The 23,192-nt window shown below is 40.2% G+C and overlaps 1 protein-coding gene across 1 annotated transcript in view; it reads left to right on the forward strand.

The window, feature by feature from the left end:
• nnt (nicotinamide nucleotide transhydrogenase) overlaps positions 1-23,192 on the forward strand; it is a 38,308-nt gene that overhangs the window by 10,620 nt on the left and 4,496 nt on the right. Inside the window, exons 10-20 of the mRNA XM_039615092.1 lie at positions 345-498; positions 1,384-1,545; positions 5,568-5,678; positions 10,283-10,428; positions 10,708-10,903; positions 12,719-12,952; positions 14,674-14,834; positions 16,992-17,171; positions 17,407-17,566; positions 21,021-21,102; positions 22,929-23,047. Coding sequence (XP_039471026.1) covers positions 345-498; positions 1,384-1,545; positions 5,568-5,678; positions 10,283-10,428; positions 10,708-10,903; positions 12,719-12,952; positions 14,674-14,834; positions 16,992-17,171; positions 17,407-17,566; positions 21,021-21,102; positions 22,929-23,047 — 1,705 coding nt within the window. The remainder of the gene's footprint in view (positions 1-344; positions 499-1,383; positions 1,546-5,567; positions 5,679-10,282; positions 10,429-10,707; positions 10,904-12,718; positions 12,953-14,673; positions 14,835-16,991; positions 17,172-17,406; positions 17,567-21,020; positions 21,103-22,928; positions 23,048-23,192) is intronic.

Genomic DNA, 23,192 nt, shown 5'->3' on the forward strand with positions numbered 1-23,192 from the left:
TGCCTAATTGATCTGAACAGTTAAACGGGTAAGAGATCGACCATTCGTGAGGGGGATCAGGGTAGAGCCGCTATCCCTTCACATTGAAAGGAGTCAGTTACGCTGGCCTTGGGCATCTCACTCGGATGCCTCCTATTATCATCATCAATGAGGTCTTTACTTGGACTGCTGTCATGATAAGTGTCATATATTAAATTAATAACTTTGCACCAAGTGTTTTTTTTTTTTTTTTAATCAGACAAAGATCATTACCAGCTGACCCATAAAAATGATGGTTTGCTCTTTTTGTTTGTGAAAAGAAGAAAGAGAACAGAAGATTGTACTTTTCTATTTGTCACCTACAGAAAGGAAAGAACCTGTTCCCCGCTCCTCAGCCTCTCAACGTGCCCGTCGCAGCTCCTCCTAAAACAAAGAGCGTCCAGGAACTGGAGGCAGAGAAGGCTGCGCAGATTTCCCCTTTCAGGGCCACACTCACCAGCGCTGGGGTTTACACTGGAGGTTGGTTGTTGCAGATAACTGTGGGTATACCATTAAATTTAGATTTAGGGGGGGAGTAATTCAACAGAAGTGTTCTTTAACACAGTTTACTCTCATATATTTTAACTGTCATCAAAGGGTCTTAGGGGAGGTCGAGGTCTTTCAGCTTTTTGTTAACAGTTGGAATGTGCACAGGAGGTGTGAAGTGACAGAGGCAGGTTACAGATGCACACACCGGCACCCTGTTAGTGTCAGGAAGTGTGCATTGTAAAAACAGCATCACGCTGAGTGTTGGTTTGAAGTAGAGCTGTGGTGAGGTGTTCCCATGGTGCCACACAGCCTCTGTGTCAGTGCAGCACATGTAGTGGATGTGGTTCACACATTGTTTAGGTGCTTGAGTAGTTTCCTACTTAACACCAACACACAACTACTGATGTTAGCTCCACTTAATCAGTGTGGACTGCCTGTAAATACCCATTTATCTGCAGCCATTTAGATCATCATAGATGTGCATTCAGTCTGTAAAAGAATAGTCGCCAAAGTAATAAAATAAACTTGTCTGCTAAAGTGGGAATTAGGACAACATGGGTGGTCAAGTGCCCACCACATATGCGTCCTTTATTTTTCCAGTTGCGTCTATTTGAGATTAAAATGAAGAGAGAACTGTTTTCTTAGACTCAGCTCCAACATAAACCACTTCTGACAGTTTCAGCTCCATCTATAGAATATTCCAGGAAAAAGAGCCAGCGCATTTAAAACACTTTCTCCACCTAATTCTGTGAATAATAAATAGGAGCTCCTCAGTAGGCATACATTATGTATTTCACTATTAATGTGTCCTTCAGCTGTGCAGTCAGAGCTACTCTACTTCTTTTATTTCATTAACTTCTCTTCTCACTGTGCCAGGCATCGCCACCCTGCTTGGTCTGGGCCTGTCGGCTCCCAACGCTGCCTTCACTCAGATGGTCACCACCTTTGGTCTGGCTGGCATCGTGGGATACCACACAGTGTGGGGAGTCACTCCTGCTTTGCACTCTCCTCTCATGTCTGTCACCAACGCCATCTCAGGTCAGTTATTTGCAATGTGTCTCATTACAGTTTGTGAGTTAAACTTCCCATAACGGAAGTCGTTTTTCTGTCTAGTATAAATGAAGTCATCATTTCTCCCATCTGTGTAAGCACAAATCACGGATCCGCACAGTGCCTGATTTATAGCCCACATGATACACATTTATCACGTTTACATTTCTAAGAATAATTGTAATTACAGACATGAATCTTGATGTTTCCATATTCAGTCTGAATCAAATGAACAGTTAATTTCATGCACTTCTTGACTGGACACTGGATGTTTTAACTAATAAAAAAGATCTGCGTTAAGGTACTTTTTTGAAAGTTTGACTTTAAGCTGTTTAACCAAAATTATTAATCATGTGTACTCACAAGTGTCATTAATCCCCAGTGACACTCGTACAGCGTAGAATTTACTGAAACACAGCATCATCATCTACCTCGTGGTATACAGATATAAAATAGCAATACATTAATTTAAAAAATATATATAAAAACCTTAACCTTAATCTTTGATCGATCACACCCAGCTGGCTTCTGTAACCTGCTGTTGCCTTTTCGCCCTTCGTTCTAAAACTTTCAGGATCGAGTTCTTATTGCGGCTGCTGCTTAACACAGAAGGGTTAAGAGGTTAGAGAGGTAAATGGTACGTGTGTGTTCTCACAGCTTTGATCACTCCACAGCTACACACTGAGGTAGGAAGTAACACGCCGTTGGTGATCTCTGAGGGTCAGGGAAGTCTTTTGCTCGTTTACTCGTGCGCACAGCCGGACATCAGAGCTCGCCTGCAGAGCCCAGCAGTGTAACAACTAAGAGATAGTTTTCACTTTCTCTGAAATTTTATTAGTGACACCTATTTATCATTTACCCTTCTGTGAAGTTTGTCCAGTGCTGTCTTAAATGAGTTGGCTCCAAAAGGCACATGGGGTTCATGGGGTTCGTCGCTTAATATTGGTAGAACTTGATAGATTTCCCGAAACGTTTCTTTGTTTTTCTTTCCATCTTGTCTGCTCCCTTCACCTCCTTTCCCCTCTCACCTTCCTCTTTGTCCAGGTATTTTTTTGCTCTCATATTTGGCAGGGGCTCATTGGCTTTTTTAAAAACCTCTGTCACTTACTGACTGTGGTTATGGAAACAGTGAAACCTGCAGAATTGTTGTTGTTGTGCCAGGCATCATAAAGACACACACACAGACACACACACACACACACACACACACACACACACACAATAACTCACAGACATTAGGGAATCATGTTGGAATTTAGGGTTGCAATGAGGGACAGTTTTATTCTTTTCAGGACATTATTGTGTTACAGCCAGTAGTGACTCCGACTGGTGGGTCATCTTAGATTCTTCAGATACTGGTTTCACATCCAGTGGCTCATTGAAATGTATCTTCATATCTGGTGACTTATAATAAGGCTTTAATCTACTTGAGAGCCCTGATTTACTGCCTGAAACCTAATGTTTGATACATAGACACACACAGGGCGTTAGGCCACCCAGTGCAGACATCTGTTGATACCTTACAGTTTGCATGTGTCCACTGATGCCTATTGGCTTGCTTTTAGGCTTATCCGTTCATTAAGTTGGACAGGAATGTCTTTGATCTCCACCTACAAGATGTAACTGCATCTGTTTTCTTTTCTTTAAAAAAGAAAAAATCAAATTCTCATTTTTTCCCCTTTTTCCATTGTTAGTGACTAGTTGCAAGGAGTTAACTAGTTATTTGCTGTCCTCCCAGTGACTTTCTGTAGGTCCAGTTTAGTTTTATTTATTTAGAAGTATTTCAGAACAATCAGCTCAAGGTGCTTTCTATATTAGAGAGAAAACCCCAACAGTCACATGGACAAGCCCTTGGAGATGGTGGGAATGAAGAACTCTCTTTTAATAGGAAATCTCCAACCAAAACAGGCCTAATGACACTTTTATCCTCGCTGTTAACCCCATCTTCTTTGTTTCTCCTGTGAATACTGCAGCAGCGGCTTGTGCGTCATTGGCGAGCATGAAAAGAAGTGGTTTTATCATAACATTAACGGTGGCACACAAGGCGACCAACATGGCGGGTATTAAGGAGGAGCACCCTCTTGCCATGACTAATTATAGCATGGACTTTTTTTATTGTGCAGCTCAGTTCCTGTTGACAAGTGGAAAAATTGCTTTCGTTTGTTTTTTGTTTTGTTTTTCAGTCAGGTTGCATTTGCACAGATTATTCATTGATCAGGAGCAGAAAGAAGTAAAGACCGTAGTGCCCTAATGTAACTCTTTGTTGAGACTTCAAGGCTTCTAACATCAACATATACATGTTGACATTAGCTGTAGGTAAAACAAAAACAACACACACACAAAAAACCTCCCCGAAAAAAAAAAAAAAAATCCCATTCAGATTACATTTAGGAAGTGGGCCCACCTGGTAATTTTATTTAACCATTTAACCATAACAAGCTCGAGTCATGATAAGCCATAAATATTAGCTTTACATCAGATACCCATCTATATGGCATACAAAAGGACAATAAACATTAAAATGAGTCTGTGACCTAAAAAAAAATAAATAGAAAGAGGGAAGGAAACTGGAAGAATAAGCTTGAAATAATCAAGGCCATGCTTAATAAGCTGCAACTTAAAAGTTAAAAGTTTGTTTGTTATCAAATTTAAAGCAAAGTTGGAATTCTAAGGACATTTTTAGATATTAAAAAAAAGAAAAGAAAATGCACTTAAAGGCTGTTAGTTAAAAGAGATGAAAGCCAAAGAAAAATGTAACACACCTACTGCACGTATATACTTGGATCTCAAAAAATTTGCATGTGGTATAAAAGTTTAAAATGATTTGGTTGTTAAATTTAAATAGTACCAACTTCAGTGTATTATATAATTGTTGCTTGTTTCAGTTTAGATTGATATGGTTTATACCTCAAGAAGGTTAAAACCTCAGTACTTCAAATTTGACTTGCTTACATTGTATTCATAGTATTTGCATAGTATCTGTTGGTCTAGTTCAGCACACGTAACCACATTCATGCTGAAGACCGCTGACTTGACAGATGATTGTTATCAACGACCAGTGTCGAGGCTGTTTGCAGAATGCTGTAGTAAGCAAATTAATGGAAAACTGACTGGATCAGCGTGGTTGGAAAATGTGGACAGTTACAGGGATCATCACAGCTTTGAGAGGATTTAAGAACTTGGAAGAGCTCTGGTTTCAAGATGCACTAGTTTACATGCGTACATACAGAACACGGGTTCAGTTTGTGTCAGATGTATATAGATTGCATACGGTCACTTTGTTCATGAGAGTATAACATTAATCATTATTAAAAGAAGATTGATTAGTGGCACCCTGACTCTGTGGGGTGATTAAAAACCAACTTTAATGTATTAATGCTCCAGATTATCCTGCAACAGTGGTTTCTATTTGTGACAGCTAATTTAAAATGAGCTTGTATTTACATAAATACAAGTGGCGAAAGAGTGTTTGGCAGCTTTAAAAGTTGAAGCCGACATACAGGCGTGTTTATAAAGCTGCATTTTGTCTGAGAAAAAAGGAGGTCAGACTTCCTTTTTTCCTCATTTGAAAGTCCAGTCTAACACTGTTGACTTCAAACACACACACTACCTGTTAGTCAACCAAAATAGCACACAGTCACAAGCCCATGTGAATGCAGGCTCCAATGGTAGTTGTGTATTGCATCCTACTGCCTGTAAATCATTACAGAACTGATGTTATCGAGGTTTCCTGAGTCTCTTTTGGTAAAAACACACACACTCTTTTCCTTTCCATCTATTTTTTTATCGCTGTATCTTTTTCCTATCTGGGAAACAAATAGTATTCTGAGGAAACTGTTTGATTAAACCAAATCTAATAAGTGTCAAGATTAACTTTTTCTTTTTTCGATAACTGAATTCATGTTTTGAAGTTCTGTGCTGTTTTTGTAACATCTTCACCAAATTTTTGAACCCCCCACTGTATTATGAAAGCGTAGGTTCATGAATACTGAAATGTCTGCGGTCTGCAGGTCTGACGGCTGTGGGTGGTCTGTCCCTGATGGGAGGGGGCTACGTCCCAACTTCGACTGCTGAGACACTGGCTGTGCTCGCTGCCTTCATCTCTTCGGTCAACATTGCTGGTGAGTCACCCTAACACAGACACCTCACGGTAACCCCTGCCAGTTACAGCAACCCAGAGCCAATAAAATATCATCTTGGGCCGAAGATTGAGGTGTTTAATATTGATTGTGCAATAACATCATTTCAAACCCAAGTTTTGCAGCTGCCCTCTCTGCCCACCTGCTCAGCCCAGAGTCGGTGGCTCTCGCTCGGACCACACACATCCATTCCTGCTATTAGCCTCAATAATTTCCATTATAATGACAAACTGTTCCTAGAGTCATTATAATACTCATCGCTCTGTAATAGTCCTGGGAAAAACAGAGTGTTCCTCCAGGGCTGAGCCATGATTTAGTTTTAATTTCTCCTATTAGCTCACTGCTAGACACCAGGACAGACTTTGATGCAAGCAAATAAATAGTTGACTTGCATAACAGATACATTTGGCTTGTTTGTTAAAATACACTGATGCATCAGTTGAGTGTTAGAGATGCAGAGGGCATTAAGTGCAATCTTACCACAGATCAATCATTGCTTTCAAATGCATCACTGTACAAACCACTTTTTAGCGCTTTCACTTAACTTTGCTCTTTCTTCCAAAATACCACAGCCTTCATTGACATACCTACCAGTTATTTTTTTAATGTTCTCTTTGAGTTGGGTTCCTCAGACATATTTCATAGCAGTATACCACATGACCATAACCTCATGGGAGCAAACTTAACACGCCATGGAAACGGACAAACACAATAAAGACAGAGTGCAATTAGGTCTATGTAAAATGTGAACATGCTGCCTTATCAATTCCATCTGTTAGCAAAAATCTGAAAAATGCCTGAAAGCTCCAGTGTGGTGGTTGCACTGCAAGAAGGGTAAAAAACCCAGAGTTACGTTTTTCTAAGCTACTGAACTGAAAAAATGAGCCTTTCAGGCTTCAGGCAATAAAACCGAAAACATGCAAAACTGGGATCCTGATATCTGCATGTGCAACAGGCACTTTCTTGCCTGTTGCAAGTCAAATATTCAAATGCCTGTTTAAAGCTAATATAAACTAATTGGTCACTTTATTAGGTACACCTGTTTTACTGCTCACTAAAAGCAGATTACAGTAGTAGAAGCAAGTAGTAAGTAGTAGTAGTAAATAACTACTTGTTACAACCAAGGCACGCAGAAAAGTATCACCGAATGAACAGCACGCCATATCTTGAAACATATGGGCTATAGCAGCAGAAGACCACACCAGGTCTCACTCCTGTCAGCTAAGAAACAGGAAGCTGAGGCCACACTTAACACAGGCTAATCAAAATTGGACAACTGACAATTGGAAAAACGTTGCCTGGTCTAGTGAGTCTAAAAAAGCTCAAATTGGTTTCTTGAACAAGAAAATTGGCTCACTGTACTCAAATGGCCTCCATAGTGAGCAACTGTGTGATGATGTCATGTCAGCATGGACTAAAATCTCTGAGGAATCTTTCCAGCACCTCGTTGAATCTGTGCAATAAAGAATTAAGGACCAACCAAGTATTAGCAAGATGTACCTAACAAACTGGCCATTAAATGTATTCATGTAAGCAAAGCAAAAGCATTTTGACAGTTTAAAGATTGTATAATTAATGTTTAAACATTTTGAGTATTTTAGTTCCCATATGGAAAAGATATATATATAAATCTTATAAAGTTTGTATCTGTCTTGTGTGAAACTTGTATGAAAAGCATACAAGAGTCAAAACAGATATAAGATCCCTTGAAAAATTATATAAATGAAACTTGTATGTTTTGGATACTTACTAAAACAATATATGAAAGTAATGAGAAAGTGGCCACTTTCATGAGTAAATCATATAAGCCTTATATGATTCACTATATGAAGTAGGCCACACCTTATGCAAGTCTTTTATAAGTTTTTACTATTTCTTTTCCATATGGGTTGTTTGCTATCACATGATAGCACGATGAGCTTTTTTAACAGCTAGTTTCCTAGCCTTTTTCTTAACTTTACTAACGGGTCAAAGTTTTTACTGGTCTTGTGAAATACCTCATCTTTTACTGAAAATAACCGGCTAAAAATGTTGTATGTACATTCTTTGGTTACCGGCAGCATTCCCAGCACAGCATTTAGTGGATGTTATCATGGTGATGTGCTAAATAAAGTAAGATAAGCAGTGTTTATCAGAATTTCATAACTCTGTTATTGCTTAATCTGACACAGTAAATCAATATTATGCTGTCTGAATGAGTTCAAGCACCACTCATCCAGCATGAGTGTAAACTCTTAATCTTGTTTATAGGCAGTTTTTTTTTTTTGCAAGCTTTCTAAATATAGTGCCACTAGCCCCATTTTTGGTTAAGAAAATACCCCAAAAAGAGACCGATACAGGCTTAGAGTTGTTTAAATACACAGACATTCCTCCATATTAATATACAGTTAGATCAATATATATCTGGGCACCAAAACAAGTTGTTTTTTGTTTTTTTTAAAAAACCTGTTTACTGAAACATATTCCAATTATAGTCATATAATCAGAGGTGCACATAAGTGGTGCGCAGGTGCGCATTCGCTGTCAAAATAAAAGACGCGCACCAGATAAGAAGTTGCAACGCGTGTTTGCGTACATATAAAAGGAATCAGAATCAATCAGAATCAGAATACTTTATTGATCCCTAGGGGAAATTATTTTTTGTTACAGTGCTCCATTATAAACAAACATTAACAAAGACAGACAACAAAGGCACTGTTTTTGTCCGCTAGAGTGGGATTTTCACGGCATATTCTGCACCACATCTCTGTGCGTTCATCATTTGTTTGAAGCCAGCTCACCTCCTGCAACCACTTTTCCGAGAATACGTGCTTCTTTTGCGGTTCGGACTCCTTCTGACATTTCTTTGGAGGTGGAGGAACACCAAAGTAATTGCTTAAAGGAGCTTCTTCGACATCTTTAAGAGTTCTAAACAAATGTCTGACCTCCTCCAGAAAATCCTATGTACGCAAACGCGCTTCGCAACTTCTTATCTGGTGCGCATGTTTTATTTTGGTAGCAAATGGGCACCTGCTGACCACTTATGTGCACCCCTGCATATAATGGACATGGATATGATGTGTACACTCTCAGTTTTCATTTGAGGGTATCTAGGTTCAAGAGGTGCAGGACAAAAAATGAATGACACTCTCCAGGAGCTAGGTGTATTGATAAATAAGTCTACGATAAAGAGAAGACTACATGAAAGTAAATACAGAGGGTTCACTGCAAGGCGCAGGCCACTCACAAGTCTCAAGAATAGAGAAGCTTGACTGGACTATGCTAAAAAAACCAAAAAAAACAAGATCAACCTCTACCAGAGCGATGGCAAGAAGAAAGTATGGAGAAGGCGTGGAACAGCTCGTGATCCAAAGCAACCACATCGTCTGTAAAACACAGCAGAGGCAGTGTGATGGCTTGGGCGTGCATGGCTGCCAGTGGCACTGGGACACTAGTGTTTATTGATGATGTGTCACAGGACAGAAGCAGCCAAATGAATTCTGAGGTGTTCAGAGATGTACTGTCTGCTCAAATCCAGCTAAATGCAGTCAAATTGATTGAGCAGCGTTCCATAATACAGATGGACAGTGACCAAAACATACAGCCAAAGTAATCCAAGAGTTTATTAGAGCAAAGAAGTGGAATATTTTTGATTGACCAAGTCAGTCACCTGATCTTAACCCAGTTGAGCATGCATTTCACTTGTTGAAGACTAAACTTTGGATAGAGGCCCACAAACAAACAGCAGTAAAAGCCTGGAAGAGCATTAAAAAGGAGGAAACCCAGCATCTGGTGATGTCCATGAGTTCAAGACTTCAGGCTGTCATTGCCAGCAAAGGTTTTCAACCAAGTATTAGAAATGAACATTTTATTTTCAATTATTTCATTTGTCCAATTACATTTGAGCCCCTAAAATGAAGGGATTATGCTTAAAAAATACTTTAGTTCCTCACTTTTTGTTCAACCCACTGAATTCAAGCTTAGTCTGCGCTCTACACTCAAACTGCATCTGAGTTGTTTCATTTAAAATTCATTGTGGTAACGTACAGAACCCAAAATTAGAAAAAAGGAAGTTGTCTCTGTCCAAATATGTAACTGTATTGACCCAGTCTGGTCTGGAATAATAGTCGATTATTAGTACACGTATTAAATAGGACATTATGTGACTAAAATTACATGTACGGGACAGAAACAGATGCTAACCTCCGATTCACCCTTCTGTGTATTAGTGCATGTGTATGCACGTGGCTACAGTCATGCCAGAGGGGAAAAGGGAGGCATACATGCAGTAATGTGATCTTGTCCTGTAAAGCAGTAAGACACTGTCTGCTCCCGGTTTGACACTTTTGAGGTTTTCTACTTGAAATATTTACCCTGACATAAAGTAGACTCATTAAATTCCTAACATTGGTTATTGGGCTTGGCAACAAATTTTAGCTATGTCCTTTAAAACACCTGTTAGTCTAAAAATATAGAAACTGTTTTTCAGGTGCGTCAACTATTTTTACTCTTTTTCTTCTCCTTTTTGTGTTTTTCTGTATTAATGATTATTTTGTTGTTAATTGACTTAGCAGTTGTCAATATAAGTGTCTTCATTTCCTCATCAGGTGGTTTTCTGGTGACTCAGAAGATGTTGGACATGTTCAAACGTCCCACTGATCCCCCAGAGTACAACTACCTCTATTTGCTTCCTGGTGGTGTCTTCGTCGGAGGCTACGCTGCTGCTCTGCAGTCTGGATATAACATTGAACAGGTGAAAGAGGACATTTAAGTTGTGTCCGTTAAAGTGTTTTCATGTTTTCTCACTGAAGCTATTTTCTTTATTCGTGTGCATTGATGCAAAACAGCTCATGACTATATAAAAGTCCTTGAGACCTCCAAAATGTATTCTTTGATTCCACAGATGTTGTGCAGGAACTCTAAGTAAAATCATTTGGACTTTTCTTTTCTTTTTCTTTTTTTTTTCCATCCTGTGGTTCCTTAATCCTTGTCCACAACCCTTCTTTTCCATTCTCTCTCTTTCCCTGACCAGATGATGTACTTGGGCTCAGGCTTGTGCTGCGTTGGTGCCCTGGCTGGCCTTTCTAACCAGACCACAGCCCGTCTGGGTAACACTTTAGGTATGATGGGAGTCGCAGGTGGGATTGCAGCCACTCTGGGTGCCCTCAAACCAAGTCCTGAGCTCCTGGCACAAATGAGTGCAGCCATGGCTGTGGGTGGCACTGCTGGTGAGTCTGTTTGCATTTAGAGTTGCAAATAAAAACTTTAAAATTACCAGGATCTCAGTACTGATTACTGATGACATGCAGTCTGATATTCATCTAAGTCACAAATGGAGATAAAAACAGTCTGAGTAAAGCAATGAAACACAAACATTTGTCTTTATTTAACATGGTGAGTAATAAATTACACTGCAAGCTTAAAAGCTACTAATGTCTGGTGTTCAGATTTAAGACATGAAATTTGATGCGTGGGCTGCAGGAGGTGCCATTCCTGTAAATAAAGGCATGCAAAGTCTGCTCCTCTTAAGGAAAACCTGCTTGGCATTTAACATGCCTTGATTGCGACAGCTTTCACAAGACCTTAGAAGCATTATTGAGGTAAAAAGAAGTGGGAAAGGCTAGAAAACTACAAGGACCTGAATGTTCATCAGTCTACAATGAGCCAAATTGTCTGTAAATTAGGTGTAATTTAGGACTGCTGCTCCTCTGCATTTGAGACGTACTGCAAAGATCATCCCAAGGTTTCAATCCCAAAATAGGTAAGCACAAGGGTAACAGTAAAACACCTGCAGACATCTCCACAACTGGATGAAAAGAGTAAGAACAGCAACGAAACCACTGCACTCCAAAAAAAAAAAAACCTGGTCCTTACTATTAAGCATGGAGGTGGTAGTCTCATGTTTTGGGACTGCTTTTGGGACTCAAACCCATGACACCTTGCAACAATTGAAGAAATAATGAAGCTACATTGTATGAAGAAATTTTGTCAGGGCAGCAGTCCATAACCTGGAGCTTGGGAGAGGTTGGGTGTTGCAGCAGTATTGACGCAAAGCAATAAGCACACAAGTTAATTAGCACCAGAAGAGCTGGAAGACAGTGAAACAACATTCAGGTTTTGATTAGGTTTGACCCTAATCCAGCTGAGATGCTGAGGTATGACCTTCAGAGGGATTTTTTGATCTTGACATCCCCGGAGTTTTGTAGGAAGGAAGGCTCCACTGTTTCTCCTCAGCATTCTCCATGTTGCATAAGCACTTACTGGACATATCCGATTGTTAAAGGGTGTTCCACAAGTTACTGAATTCAAGAGTTAATTTTTCTCTCTTTCCAGCTTCCACCATAACTACTTAATGTGTTCAATTAAGCAATGAAAAGCACAACTATTTGTATGTTAATTAGCTTAGTCAGGTTGTATTCAAGTTGAGTGAAATCATCGTAATTCCAAATGATTCACAAACTCCCTTCTAGCAGCTGTGCATAGATTTTAAAAGATCTGCTTGTCCTTCTCCCCTACACAGGAGTAGGAATGTCTCTTGACTCAAATATATTAAACACGGCTTTTGCATTGTTTGCATGTATTCTGGGCTTGGCTGGATTAGGTTAGCAGGTGTGTTAAGAGCAGTGATATTTACATCATGACTAAATCTCTGCCAGACAAAGCAGATCTGTCAGAATGGTCAGCATCACACATTACTCACTTTCTCTCTCTTTGAGGATTGTTTGATCATTTAAATGCTAATTGTTCCAGCCACAAAGCTGAAACCCAGACTAAACTATCCCTACAGACAATAATGCTGTTTTTCTTTTTAACCCCAGATACGGGAATGTATTTCACACACGCACATGTACAGAAAGTGTAGACCAACTCACACACGGAATTTCCCCAAGCAAGCCTCATCAGCAACACCTGGCTCTTTAGATGGGCCCACTTCCCAGCAGTCCTGAGTGCATGTGCATGTGCTTGTGATTTGCATGTTATTTGTGTGTGGGTCTTTCAGGGCCACTACACTTTATTTACTTCTTATCTCTCCTTCTCTCTAGGCCTGGCCATTGCTAAGAAGATCCAGATCAGTGACTTGCCCCAGCTGGTGGCTGCTTTCCACAGTTTGGTTGGGTTGGCTGCTGTGCTCACCTGTGTGGCTGAATACATGATTGAGTACCCACACTTTGCCACAGACCCTGCAGCCAACCTCACCAAGATAGTTGCTTATCTTGGAGCCTACATCGGTGGAGTCACTTTTAGCGGCTCTTTGGTGGCATACGGCAAACTGCAAGGTGAGAGCTGCAGTTGCATATACTAAATATTGAATGGAAAAGAAACATTTCCACTTCTGGTGTGCTGATGTACAGGCACACTTTGGAATAATGCTGACATGTCATTATAAAGCATATTTATTACACTTTTGATTATCCTGGTTGCCAGAGAGGAGGCAAATGCAGTCGATCATGAGATGCTACTTTTAGGTGCACAATACATGTTAGGAAAACCATGGATCTGGATCAACTGTGATCTGTAAGGCTACAGTTAATGTTATTTTGCAAAGCTCTTTTTCAAAAAATATTTTTTAAGCTCAGATGCGCTCTTTCTTTACTTTCTTTCCAAGAGCCAGATTACAAGATCACTGCCGATCTCGAGTCTCTGTATTAATTCTTCAACTGGAGCTGGGAGTCATTTAGCTTTGCTTAGCATAAACACTATATAAGCAAAAGTAAACTCCTTGTTTTAGTTAATAAAAAGTCTTAATTATGGGTGGCAACCTCAATGCCTGAAAAATGAAGCTGGTATGGAAGTGCCAAAAAGTGCAGTTCCCTTACTGGCCACTTGAGGCTGCTCCTAAACCACCTCAGTCTCCAGAGACTTCCATGTTAAAATGCCCAGCTTACAACAGTTTGGTCCATTATGGATAGTTTCCTGCTTCATAACAACTTTGTATTGAGTGAATCCATTTAGATACTGTTAAGGCCAAAAGTTAGGGATGTGGTTTCTTTGGCAGATGTGTCAACACAGAGTGTAGATGCAGATAGCTTGAAGCTAGGTTTCACACCTGCTACTCAGATTTACTGAAATAGACGTCTCAGCCATGCTTATGCTGTTAGGTAGGGCCAAGTGATGTGGATTACAGTGTGGTACAGACCATCTGGGAAGTTTGTGTTTTAGTTTCAGTGAGTGAATTCTTGTATTTTGTTATTGGTGTGTTGTTTCAGATTGATAAGCAGACATCTGTGCATTGCAACTTACTAACCATACTTGCTAGATAAGAGAACTTAGAACTGTTTTCTTCAGGTACCTTCTGACTATAAAAGTCCAAAGCGTTACTGTTGAGACCAGGCACCATCACCATCTTTAATTTCCAGTCTATAGAAGCCAGTCTTTAGCTGACTCTGGGTTCCTGTCTGAATACTGCAATTAGTTTAACTCACTTCTTGTTTTTATTATAATTGAGATGATATTTCATATGTATGTATGGTTAAGTTTTATTTGTGATTGTTTTTCCTAAACGTGACCAGTTAACTGACCTGCAATTAGTTTTTGACATTTGGAGGTGAAAAATGATCAACGAAAAAAATGTTATCTTTATTGATTAACAAACTTAACTTTAACCTGTATCGACTATATACACAGACACACATACGCACACTTTGCTGCCAGCTTGATCATACTGTGTTTATCCACATAAGGAAGTCTGCTGCTTCATGTCACCGCTGCTTGCTGTGAAGCGTTAAAAAAAGAAGCCCAGTTCATCAGGTTCATGTGCTGGCTCCAGTCCTTGTAATCACACTGTAATTTCCATGTTGACTGAAAGTGTTTCATAAGGACAAATTATGCATCAACATGACATTCAGTTAATGACAAGTCTCAAGTGGTGGTTGCGAAGGGAGAAATCTAAAATGATAAATGTCACACATACAAAAAAAGCTACTGCTAGGATTTTTAATGTTTGAGTGCACACCTAACAGATTTTTTTTTTATCCTCACCACTTTTCTCCACATGCAGGTATGTTGAACAGCGCTCCTCTGATGCTTCCTGGTCGTCACGCCCTGAATGCCACTCTTATGGCAGCAAGTGTCGGTGGGATGATTCCCTACATGCTGGATCCAAGTTACACCACAGGCATCACCTGTCTGGGATCAGTGTCTGCTCTCTCTGCTGTCATGGTATGCTGTGTGTTTATGTATGAAGTCTGTTTTTTCGCTCTTAGAAATCACAGATTGAAAAGTTATTTCATACCGACAGACTGGACATGATGGTAAAAATTTTCACGAGAGGAGAAAGGGCATAAAGAAGTCAAGAGAAATGATGCCAGAGAGCTGTAGAAAAGAGACAAAACCAAGGGATTTGTTCATAAATGTCAGGAGGCTTTTTGCACAGGAAACAGTAGCTGCCCAGAAATTCAGAATGGAGCAGAGAGTTGGCAGTGGCCAAACTGCTGGGTTAATTTTCTCCACCGTCGTTAAGCTTAATGTTTGAAATTCTGTAGAAATCAGAGACGGACATCTTCAATGCAGGCATTTCTCCATAGCAGTGTCAAATGTTAAGCATGTGACAGTGAACAATAACAATAAACAACAACTCCACCTACTTTTAAATCTATTTTTTTTACTGATAGTCTTTAGATTTACAATTAGCAATAGTTATATTCTATGAAATTAGACTTAGGATCTATAGAGAAGCGTTTTACAGTGTCAAAAAATAAAGGAAAGTGATAATTGTTCTCGTTAGAGAATCTTTAGGCCTTCAAAGTTTCATTTATTGAAGCCAGGCAGCACATGATAAAAATGGAAGAAATTTTATGCACAGCAGCGTGTTGGAGTTTCAGTATTTTCTCTGCGTTTTTACACGTGCCAATCCCTCTAAAAAAACATCAGCATGTCCCTGGAGAAGGTTGATGGATATCATTTCACAGTTTGTTTTATATTTCTGTCCTCTAATCAGTCGTTAAAATACAGTATAATGCATCATCTACTGTACACCTGTGCGTTTCTTAACACTTCTGGATCCTGCTGTGGCTTTCGTAACTACAGTTGGCTCTCGTTAATCGAAAGCTGTTCAGATGATAGCGGGAATAGAGGACAAGGAAAATTTGATTGTGAAAAATATGTCCTTTGAAAATGAAATGTTGTTTAGTTAATTATTACAAAACACTAAGTGGACAGGGGTTTCATTCTGGTATATTTAAAAATTCGTAAGGTTTTGTTTGAATGTGAGTGCCTCAACACTAGAGTGGGAATATTGCATATATTACATTACTTAACCCTAACATTGTAACATTCAGACATTAACCTAACACATTATTAGTTGTGTTTTACAGTCATATTTTATGGAAAAGCACCTACCAGGGAAGTAAAAGAAAGAAAGAAACACTAGTCCTGCTCTGTGTGCACACTGCTGAGGAAGGACAGAGATGTTTTCATTGTGTACCAATCCCTGTGTAAAACTGTGAAAGTCACACTGGATCCTGCTCTGCTCTGTTTCAGTAAAGCACCAGGTTCATGTGCAGTATCACGGAGCAGGAATGTGCGGGGCTCGGCTCTACACACTCAGAGCGAGGACTAAGTGTAGAGTTGACACGACAGAGCCCAAGTTTTGGCACACGCACATGCTACAGGATTGTTTGGTCTGTTTTTAGGTGGCGGCTTATGTCGTAATATGTCATGCATAATGAAAGTTTTGTGGTTAGAAATTAGATGTTATTGTCGTGGAATTAAAATGACACAATGCTTTTTTTTAAGGTATTTCAGGTGTATACACACCATAAATGGGTCATTGTAGCCTGTTGGTAGGTGGTTGCTGAGCAACGCATTAAAGCTACTTTCAGCTGCTACTTTGTCACCTCGGTGGGTACGTCCATATCTGTTTCTTTTTTATTTTTTTATACCAGATGCTCTGCTTGATGCAGTCCCAAAGGGATTTGTGTCTCCTCCCAGAGTCAAACCTGAGGTGTTTTACTTGTTAGGTAAATGTGTAAACCACTACACTATGGAGCTGCTGCACCGGCCTCATAATATCTGATATAGACAAGAAACGTCAGGGGCCTTTGTGCCAGTTTTAGCTACTCAACTCCTGATTGTGTTGGAGGAGTTTGCAGTGATGATTTAAGAACTCTGCTGCTGTGTGTTCACAGCACAAAGTTCTAATATTGGCACATACTGGACGACATATATGCCAAAATCACTGCCAATATCATTCAACAACATCAGCAAACGTGTCTGTCAGTTGAGCTCATAGCTGCTCTCAATTTTGCTGCTCTACTGAATACTTAAGATGATCACAGGAGCTGGTTTAACCACACATTTCCTACTTCTTTCTTCCAGGGTGTAACACTGACAGCAGCTATTGGAGGTGCTGACATGCCGGTGGTAATCACCGTACTCAACAGTTACTCAGGCTGGGCCCTGTGTGCCGAGGGCTTCCTTCTCAACAACAACCTGCTGACCATCGTCGGAGCTCTCATCGGGTCATCTGGAGCCATTTTGTCATATATTATGTGTGTGGTGAGTGGAGCACAGATTCAGCATCTCATGTGGCAGATGGTTTAATGTGGTTGTTCCTTATCTGTCCACCAGGAGGGACTCTTAACTTTTCCATTATAGCAAGACTGTGGAGTTGCTTTTCTAAATATTCAGGCCACAAATGTGTGAAATTCACAGCCATGTTTTGTTTTAGACAAAAGCGTTTAGTGTAAAGTAAATATGAAATAAAGTATCTTAATTTTTCCTCCTCCTCCAGGCCATGAATCGCTCACTGGCTAATGTGATCTTGGGAGGCTATGGCACATCTTCCACCGGCACAGGAAAGCCCATGGAGATCACAGGGACACACACAGAAGTCAATGTGGATCAGACTGTCGAGATGATTAAAGAGGCCCACAGCATAATCATCACTCCAGGTAAGACATACACACACAACCCTATACTCACACACTGAGGATTTTATGTTAGTGGAAAAATACAGTACTTTGACTTTGCCAGTCTCTTTTTTTTGCCATCATTAGCACAGTGTGTTCTGTTTATTTAACCTTTTGTTAACCCGTGTTACATCATTTTGCTGGGTTAATTGACAAGTCCTGGTGGAGCGCACGCGCACGCACACACACAGAAGCACGCACACACACACGTAAACCCGCTGTTAGGTTTCTGTGTGGTCGTCGGTGCTCGTAAATAGACATTCTGCAGTGCAGCTTATGTATGCAAGGTCAAAGGGGGAAATTAGATGGAATGAGGGTATGTTGGTTTTTTTGTTGACAACTCAAATACTACACTCCAAATTGGCTTCTAGTTCCTTTTTCAGGGTTAAAGAGTGGGTTCCAGTCTTTGTTCCAGCTATATGATTTTCTTTGTTTCACGTGTTTTCAATATTTGTCTAGATATGTGCCTGAACCTCCCACCTGGACTATAACGATTGTCCTTGGAGCTGCTGCTCTAAACTCATTATTGTGTGGCCCACTGACATTTCGGTCCCCTCGTCTAGACTGTTGTTAACCATTCGCAGTTCCAAAGGGTTGTTTCGCTCACGTGGGTACATGTAAACACAGACCAAAGGCATCTAATCTGCAAACTGGTGATTCCAGTCACAGCGCTGAGTGCCTGTATACAAAAACGAAGTCTTCAGAGGAAACCGCTGCAATTTACAAGAATTGCAAAATTAAAGTGGTCACGTGGTCAAGTGAAAAAGAGGTGATCCATGGAGAGAGTGGCATCCAATTTAGGTTAACCCCCCCCCCCCTTTCTTTTCTGGGAATATGGAAGATGAACAGGAACACGTCTGACAGCTAAAACCAAAACCAGCCCCAAGAAAGAGAGATTTTCTTAGCCTTTTCTCAAAAATGTTTCATAAACAAATCAACACCAAGACAGGATAAATAATAAAATACCAGACATTTCTTCAGTTGGTCTGTTATTACTCATTTCCTGCTCCATATTTTGGAAGGTTTTGAATGATTTACAGTTCAGAGCAATAATCGTTTATCTTGTACTTGGAGCAGCTTCTGGGGTCATTCACTGCTGTCTTGTTTAAGCCAGCTTTCTTCTGATTGGCTTCCCCTCACAAGCAGAAGGTTTGAACAACAGGTGGGTGGGGCTTCTGTGCTAATGGCTAGAGCTGTGTGCTTGAAATTATCATATGGAGGATATCCCATCTCTTTGACATCATACAGATCCAAGAGTAGAAAAAACTGGCTGAAACCAGGCATTTTGGGCAGCTTCCAGTTAGTAGGGACACATGCTGGACGGTATGAGCTTTTAATAAGTAGCAGTATATGTGTAAGACAGAAATTAACCTGAATCAGTCTACTTTAAAAGATTCCAGTGCAAATATGATGATTAAAATCATTATCGTTCGCTTATCTGAAGTTGACTCACCTTGAAAGCAGGCGAGGTGAGTCAAGGGTATTCCAGATGTTCTTCTCCCTCTCACTGTTCTCCATCTCAAAGTCTACCCAGGCCATATGATAATATAATCTCACCAGTGAATTCTGGTACTACTTTGGGATCTTCTTCAAGTTTGGCATGCCCAGAAAATCTCCAATTGGAGGCACTGTGACATCCAGATGTCTTAGCTCCTTACTCTCTCTGTAAGGCTGATTCGAACCACCCCGTGGGGGAAATGCATTTCGGCTGCTTGTGTTCTGGTCATTACCAAGATCTCATTATCATGGGTGAGGGTTGGGATGTAGATCGATTGTTAAATGAAAGCTTTGCCTTTTGGCTCTGCTCTCTCTTCACTGTGACACTCTGGTACATCTCCTACATTACTGCTAAAACCGTCGCCGATCTGCTGGTCCAACTCCATGTGCTCCATGTTCCTATCACTTGTGAATAAGATCCCAATCCTGGCAACTTAAATCCATTAAAACAAATTATATTACAATCTGTTGAATAATTGGCCGTTTTAAACAACATCAATCAGTTATCCAGACTTTGTTGCAAAGTCTGGATGTCAGCAAGTTTCTAAAATTCCACTTAGTGTTAAACATTCAAACATTCTTAATCTTAGATTTGTTTACAACTCTGTAGTTTTACAGTTTTAAGGTCTTTTCACTGCACATGTGCCATTTGTCACCTGTAATGACAGGTAAATGTAAAACTTACACAGCCAGACTTTCCACTGGAGACTCTGAAATCATATATACAACGCTTCATATGTCACTGTACAGAACCCAGTACATTAAAATGTGCAGAACAATAGGAAATTTAATTACTAAAAGATGACATCAGCCAGAGTATAGAAGTAATATTTTGTTATGGCTATGCCTGCATAACTCACATCAGCCAAATGCATGATTTGTTGTGCTGTGTGAGGCAGCAGTAGTTTGGTGTTGTTTCTCTGCACCAGCTTTCAGTCAGTGCCCTTGTTTCCATTTCACCAATTCCCTCTAAATTGAAGCCGTCACAGTCAGTTTGCCTGACATGCCTGAAATGATTAAGACACTGCCCCGATAAACACGGTGCGTTCTTGGCATTCATCCGGCTCATGTCTTCATGGTCCGGGTCCACTTGTTGTTCTTATACGAGAAGCTCCACTGAGAATTTTGGAAGCGCAGAGGGATACAGTAATTTTGACAGAGAGCGGCAGAGAAGTGAAAAGCGCTACATTTTTCATATTTGAGCTGGGTGGCAGTGGGTCAACCAATTTTCTGGAGATTTTTTTGGGGGGGGGTCTCTGTTTGTCTTCAGTAGAATTGTCATTTTGATTCGTGTGCTGTAACATGACAGTTTCTGACTGGTTGTTGTGACAAGGTTAGTAAACATCACCGGACCGTTTGACATGTGTTTGTGTGTGTGAGCAACAGCGTGAGTAAAAAAAAAAAAAGAAAAGAAAAAATCAAGTAGCATACTCCAGAATTATTATCAAACATGAGATAAATCCAAGGCTGGGAGGCAGAAGTACACACTGTGTATTGAGTTTTATGCTACATTGACAATAAATGTCAACATGAATTTATGTAAGAAATCTTAAAATGATAAAAGCAGGATATTCCAAGGAAATAAAGTGGGTTAAAAATACTCTGCTTTTACCCTTTGGTCATTCAGTTCATTTTCAGAGTGTTTATATTATTGATGAGTCATTAAAGCAGCGTAATTAGACTGCAGAAATTATATTTGAAGATTAGAAGATTGTTTCAGTCACAGAGACTGAGTGAGATGAAAGGGATTTTACAAATAAACATTCAGGCACTGTGTTGGCTGCCTCACTATCTACGCTCCTTTCCTGCATGTGCTTTCTGTAAGGTATATAGCTGTAACCACAAATATGTTTTGGCTAAATTTAAAGGGTTTGTTTGTGCTGGGTATATATAATCATCTAATTCTTGTTGTCTGTTACTGCTTTGAAATCTATTTCAGGTTACGGTCTCTGTGCTGCAAAGGCCCAGTACCCCATTGCAGACTTGGTGAAGATGCTCAAAGAGGCGGGCAAGAGAGTCAGGTAAAGGAATGATAAATTGATTTTTTTTAAAGTATATTTAATTTGTCAAAATAAACTGCTGCAAAACGAGTCCATGTTTAGTAAAAGTGCTACAAAAAATACCATCAATTTTGTTTATGAACAGGATTTTTATGGGTTGCAAATCTTGAGCATCTCTGGGTCATTTTCAACATGGCTGCTACTTTTAGATCAACTCCCCCTTTCACTTGTGCCTCAGTGATAGGCACCGAACCTCCTTTAGTCCATCAAAATCAAAATGTCCCATCCTTCTAAGTGATTTCCATTTTTGGAAGTTCCAATGAGGCAAATAAAATGAGCGAAAATTATATTTGTGGCAAAAAAAACAAACCCTCCTTTCTTTTGAGTGCACTCTGTGCCACCACATGATGGCACACGCCACAGTCCAGTTTCTTCAGACACCACCTGGTCTAACTCCTCACCTGATGTGCTGCCTTTGGCATTGGAAACGAAGAACTCTTTAACCGAAAGCTGCTGGAGGCTCAGTCCCAGTGATGATCCTTTACGTGAAATTTGGGTCAGTTTCGAGCTAAAGATAATGTTCGCTGTGCACAAGTTTAAGGTCTGTGATGATATCACATAACGGGCGGTGTGTGTGTGGTGGTGAGTGTAAGTGGTCAGATTTGGACTTCGAATGAGCCATCTAAAAATGGTAGCTGCACTGGAAGCTGTTTGGGTATATCAGTACATAATGTAAAAGTCACACTACGAAGGACATGACCAACAAGCGGAGACTCTGACAAGGGCAACAACATGTAGTGGGCATGTGTGTGTGGTAAAAAAGGAAATGCGAAAGAGAGGATGCGAAGGACAAGGTACAGTGGAAGCATGTGTAATTGTCCTGCCTCTGTCGTTTGATCCTGGCTCTTGCAGCTGCTATTGCTTAGAGCATTTGTACTTGATTAGAGGAAAGTGGGTGGTCAGAGAAAAACAGAAAAAACCTCCTTCACTCTGATCTCTTTCTTTCATTTTTTTTTTTTACTTTGTTCTGTATTATTAAAACTCTTTTTTTTTTTTGTCACTTATTTTCTTACTCTTTGTATCTGCTTTTGTCACCTCTTCTGCTTGTTTTTTCATCCAGCCTCCTCCTTTTTACAGGGTACTCACAGTATAACACTTGGCCACAACTTCTGCTCGTCCACACCAAAACTACTGTGTTCCCCACTGTCGTCCTGTGCATGCAGACCGTATGGAAATACACAAAGGGCATAAACTGACTTGCTAATTCATCCCAGAATCAGCAGGCCATCTGCTGTCTGTATCCGCCGAAGCTCCTCAAACAAAAATAAAAGATCAAACCTCCAAATAGTGGCCAAAGTGATTGGAAGGTTTCAGAAAAGGAGAACCAGCCACCAGTCTTCAGTGGCTGGTGCTAATTTCCTACCGTGATTACATTACATGGCTAATTGAGTTTGAGAGCTGTGTATGCCCAGTCACTCACACACACACACACACACACACACACACACACACACACACACACACACACACACACACACACACACACACACACACTAAATAACACTGGTGGAGGAGTGCAGTAGGTGTGTTTGTGTGGAACCAGATTATAATCACACTCATCTCTCAACTCCATTTGTCCAAATACTTCATCTTAACGTCTCCTCCTCCACCTGACTCCATTTATTTTGATCCCTCGTTAGGCATCTTTAACATTACTTCTTTCCCATGTCCATGTCTTTCTCTTTGATTTAAGGAAGTTGATGGTGATCAAGAAGAACTACGAACTAAGTTTGTACGAGAAGGACTGAGTTGAAGTATTCGTTTTCATTTATTTTTATCACCCTCAGGTTTGGTATTCACCCGGTTGCTGGCCGTATGCCTGGTCAGCTAAATGTGCTCTTGGCTGAAGCTGGTGTCCCGTATGACATCGTCCTGGAAATGGAAGAGATCAATGAGGATTTCCCTGGTGAGAACTAGTCATTTCTGTCATTTAAAATCTGTACATTGTCATTAATTCATCTGTAAATGCTGCCGCCTTTTTACAGAGTTTACAATCAGACCCATTTATATTTACGAATGTATGGTTAAAAGGATGGTTTGACTTTTATTAG

Source organism: Oreochromis aureus, linkage group 7 (assembly GCF_013358895.1).
Source record: "Oreochromis aureus strain Israel breed Guangdong linkage group 7, ZZ_aureus, whole genome shotgun sequence".
Taxonomy (NCBI): domain Eukaryota; kingdom Metazoa; phylum Chordata; class Actinopteri; order Cichliformes; family Cichlidae; genus Oreochromis; species Oreochromis aureus.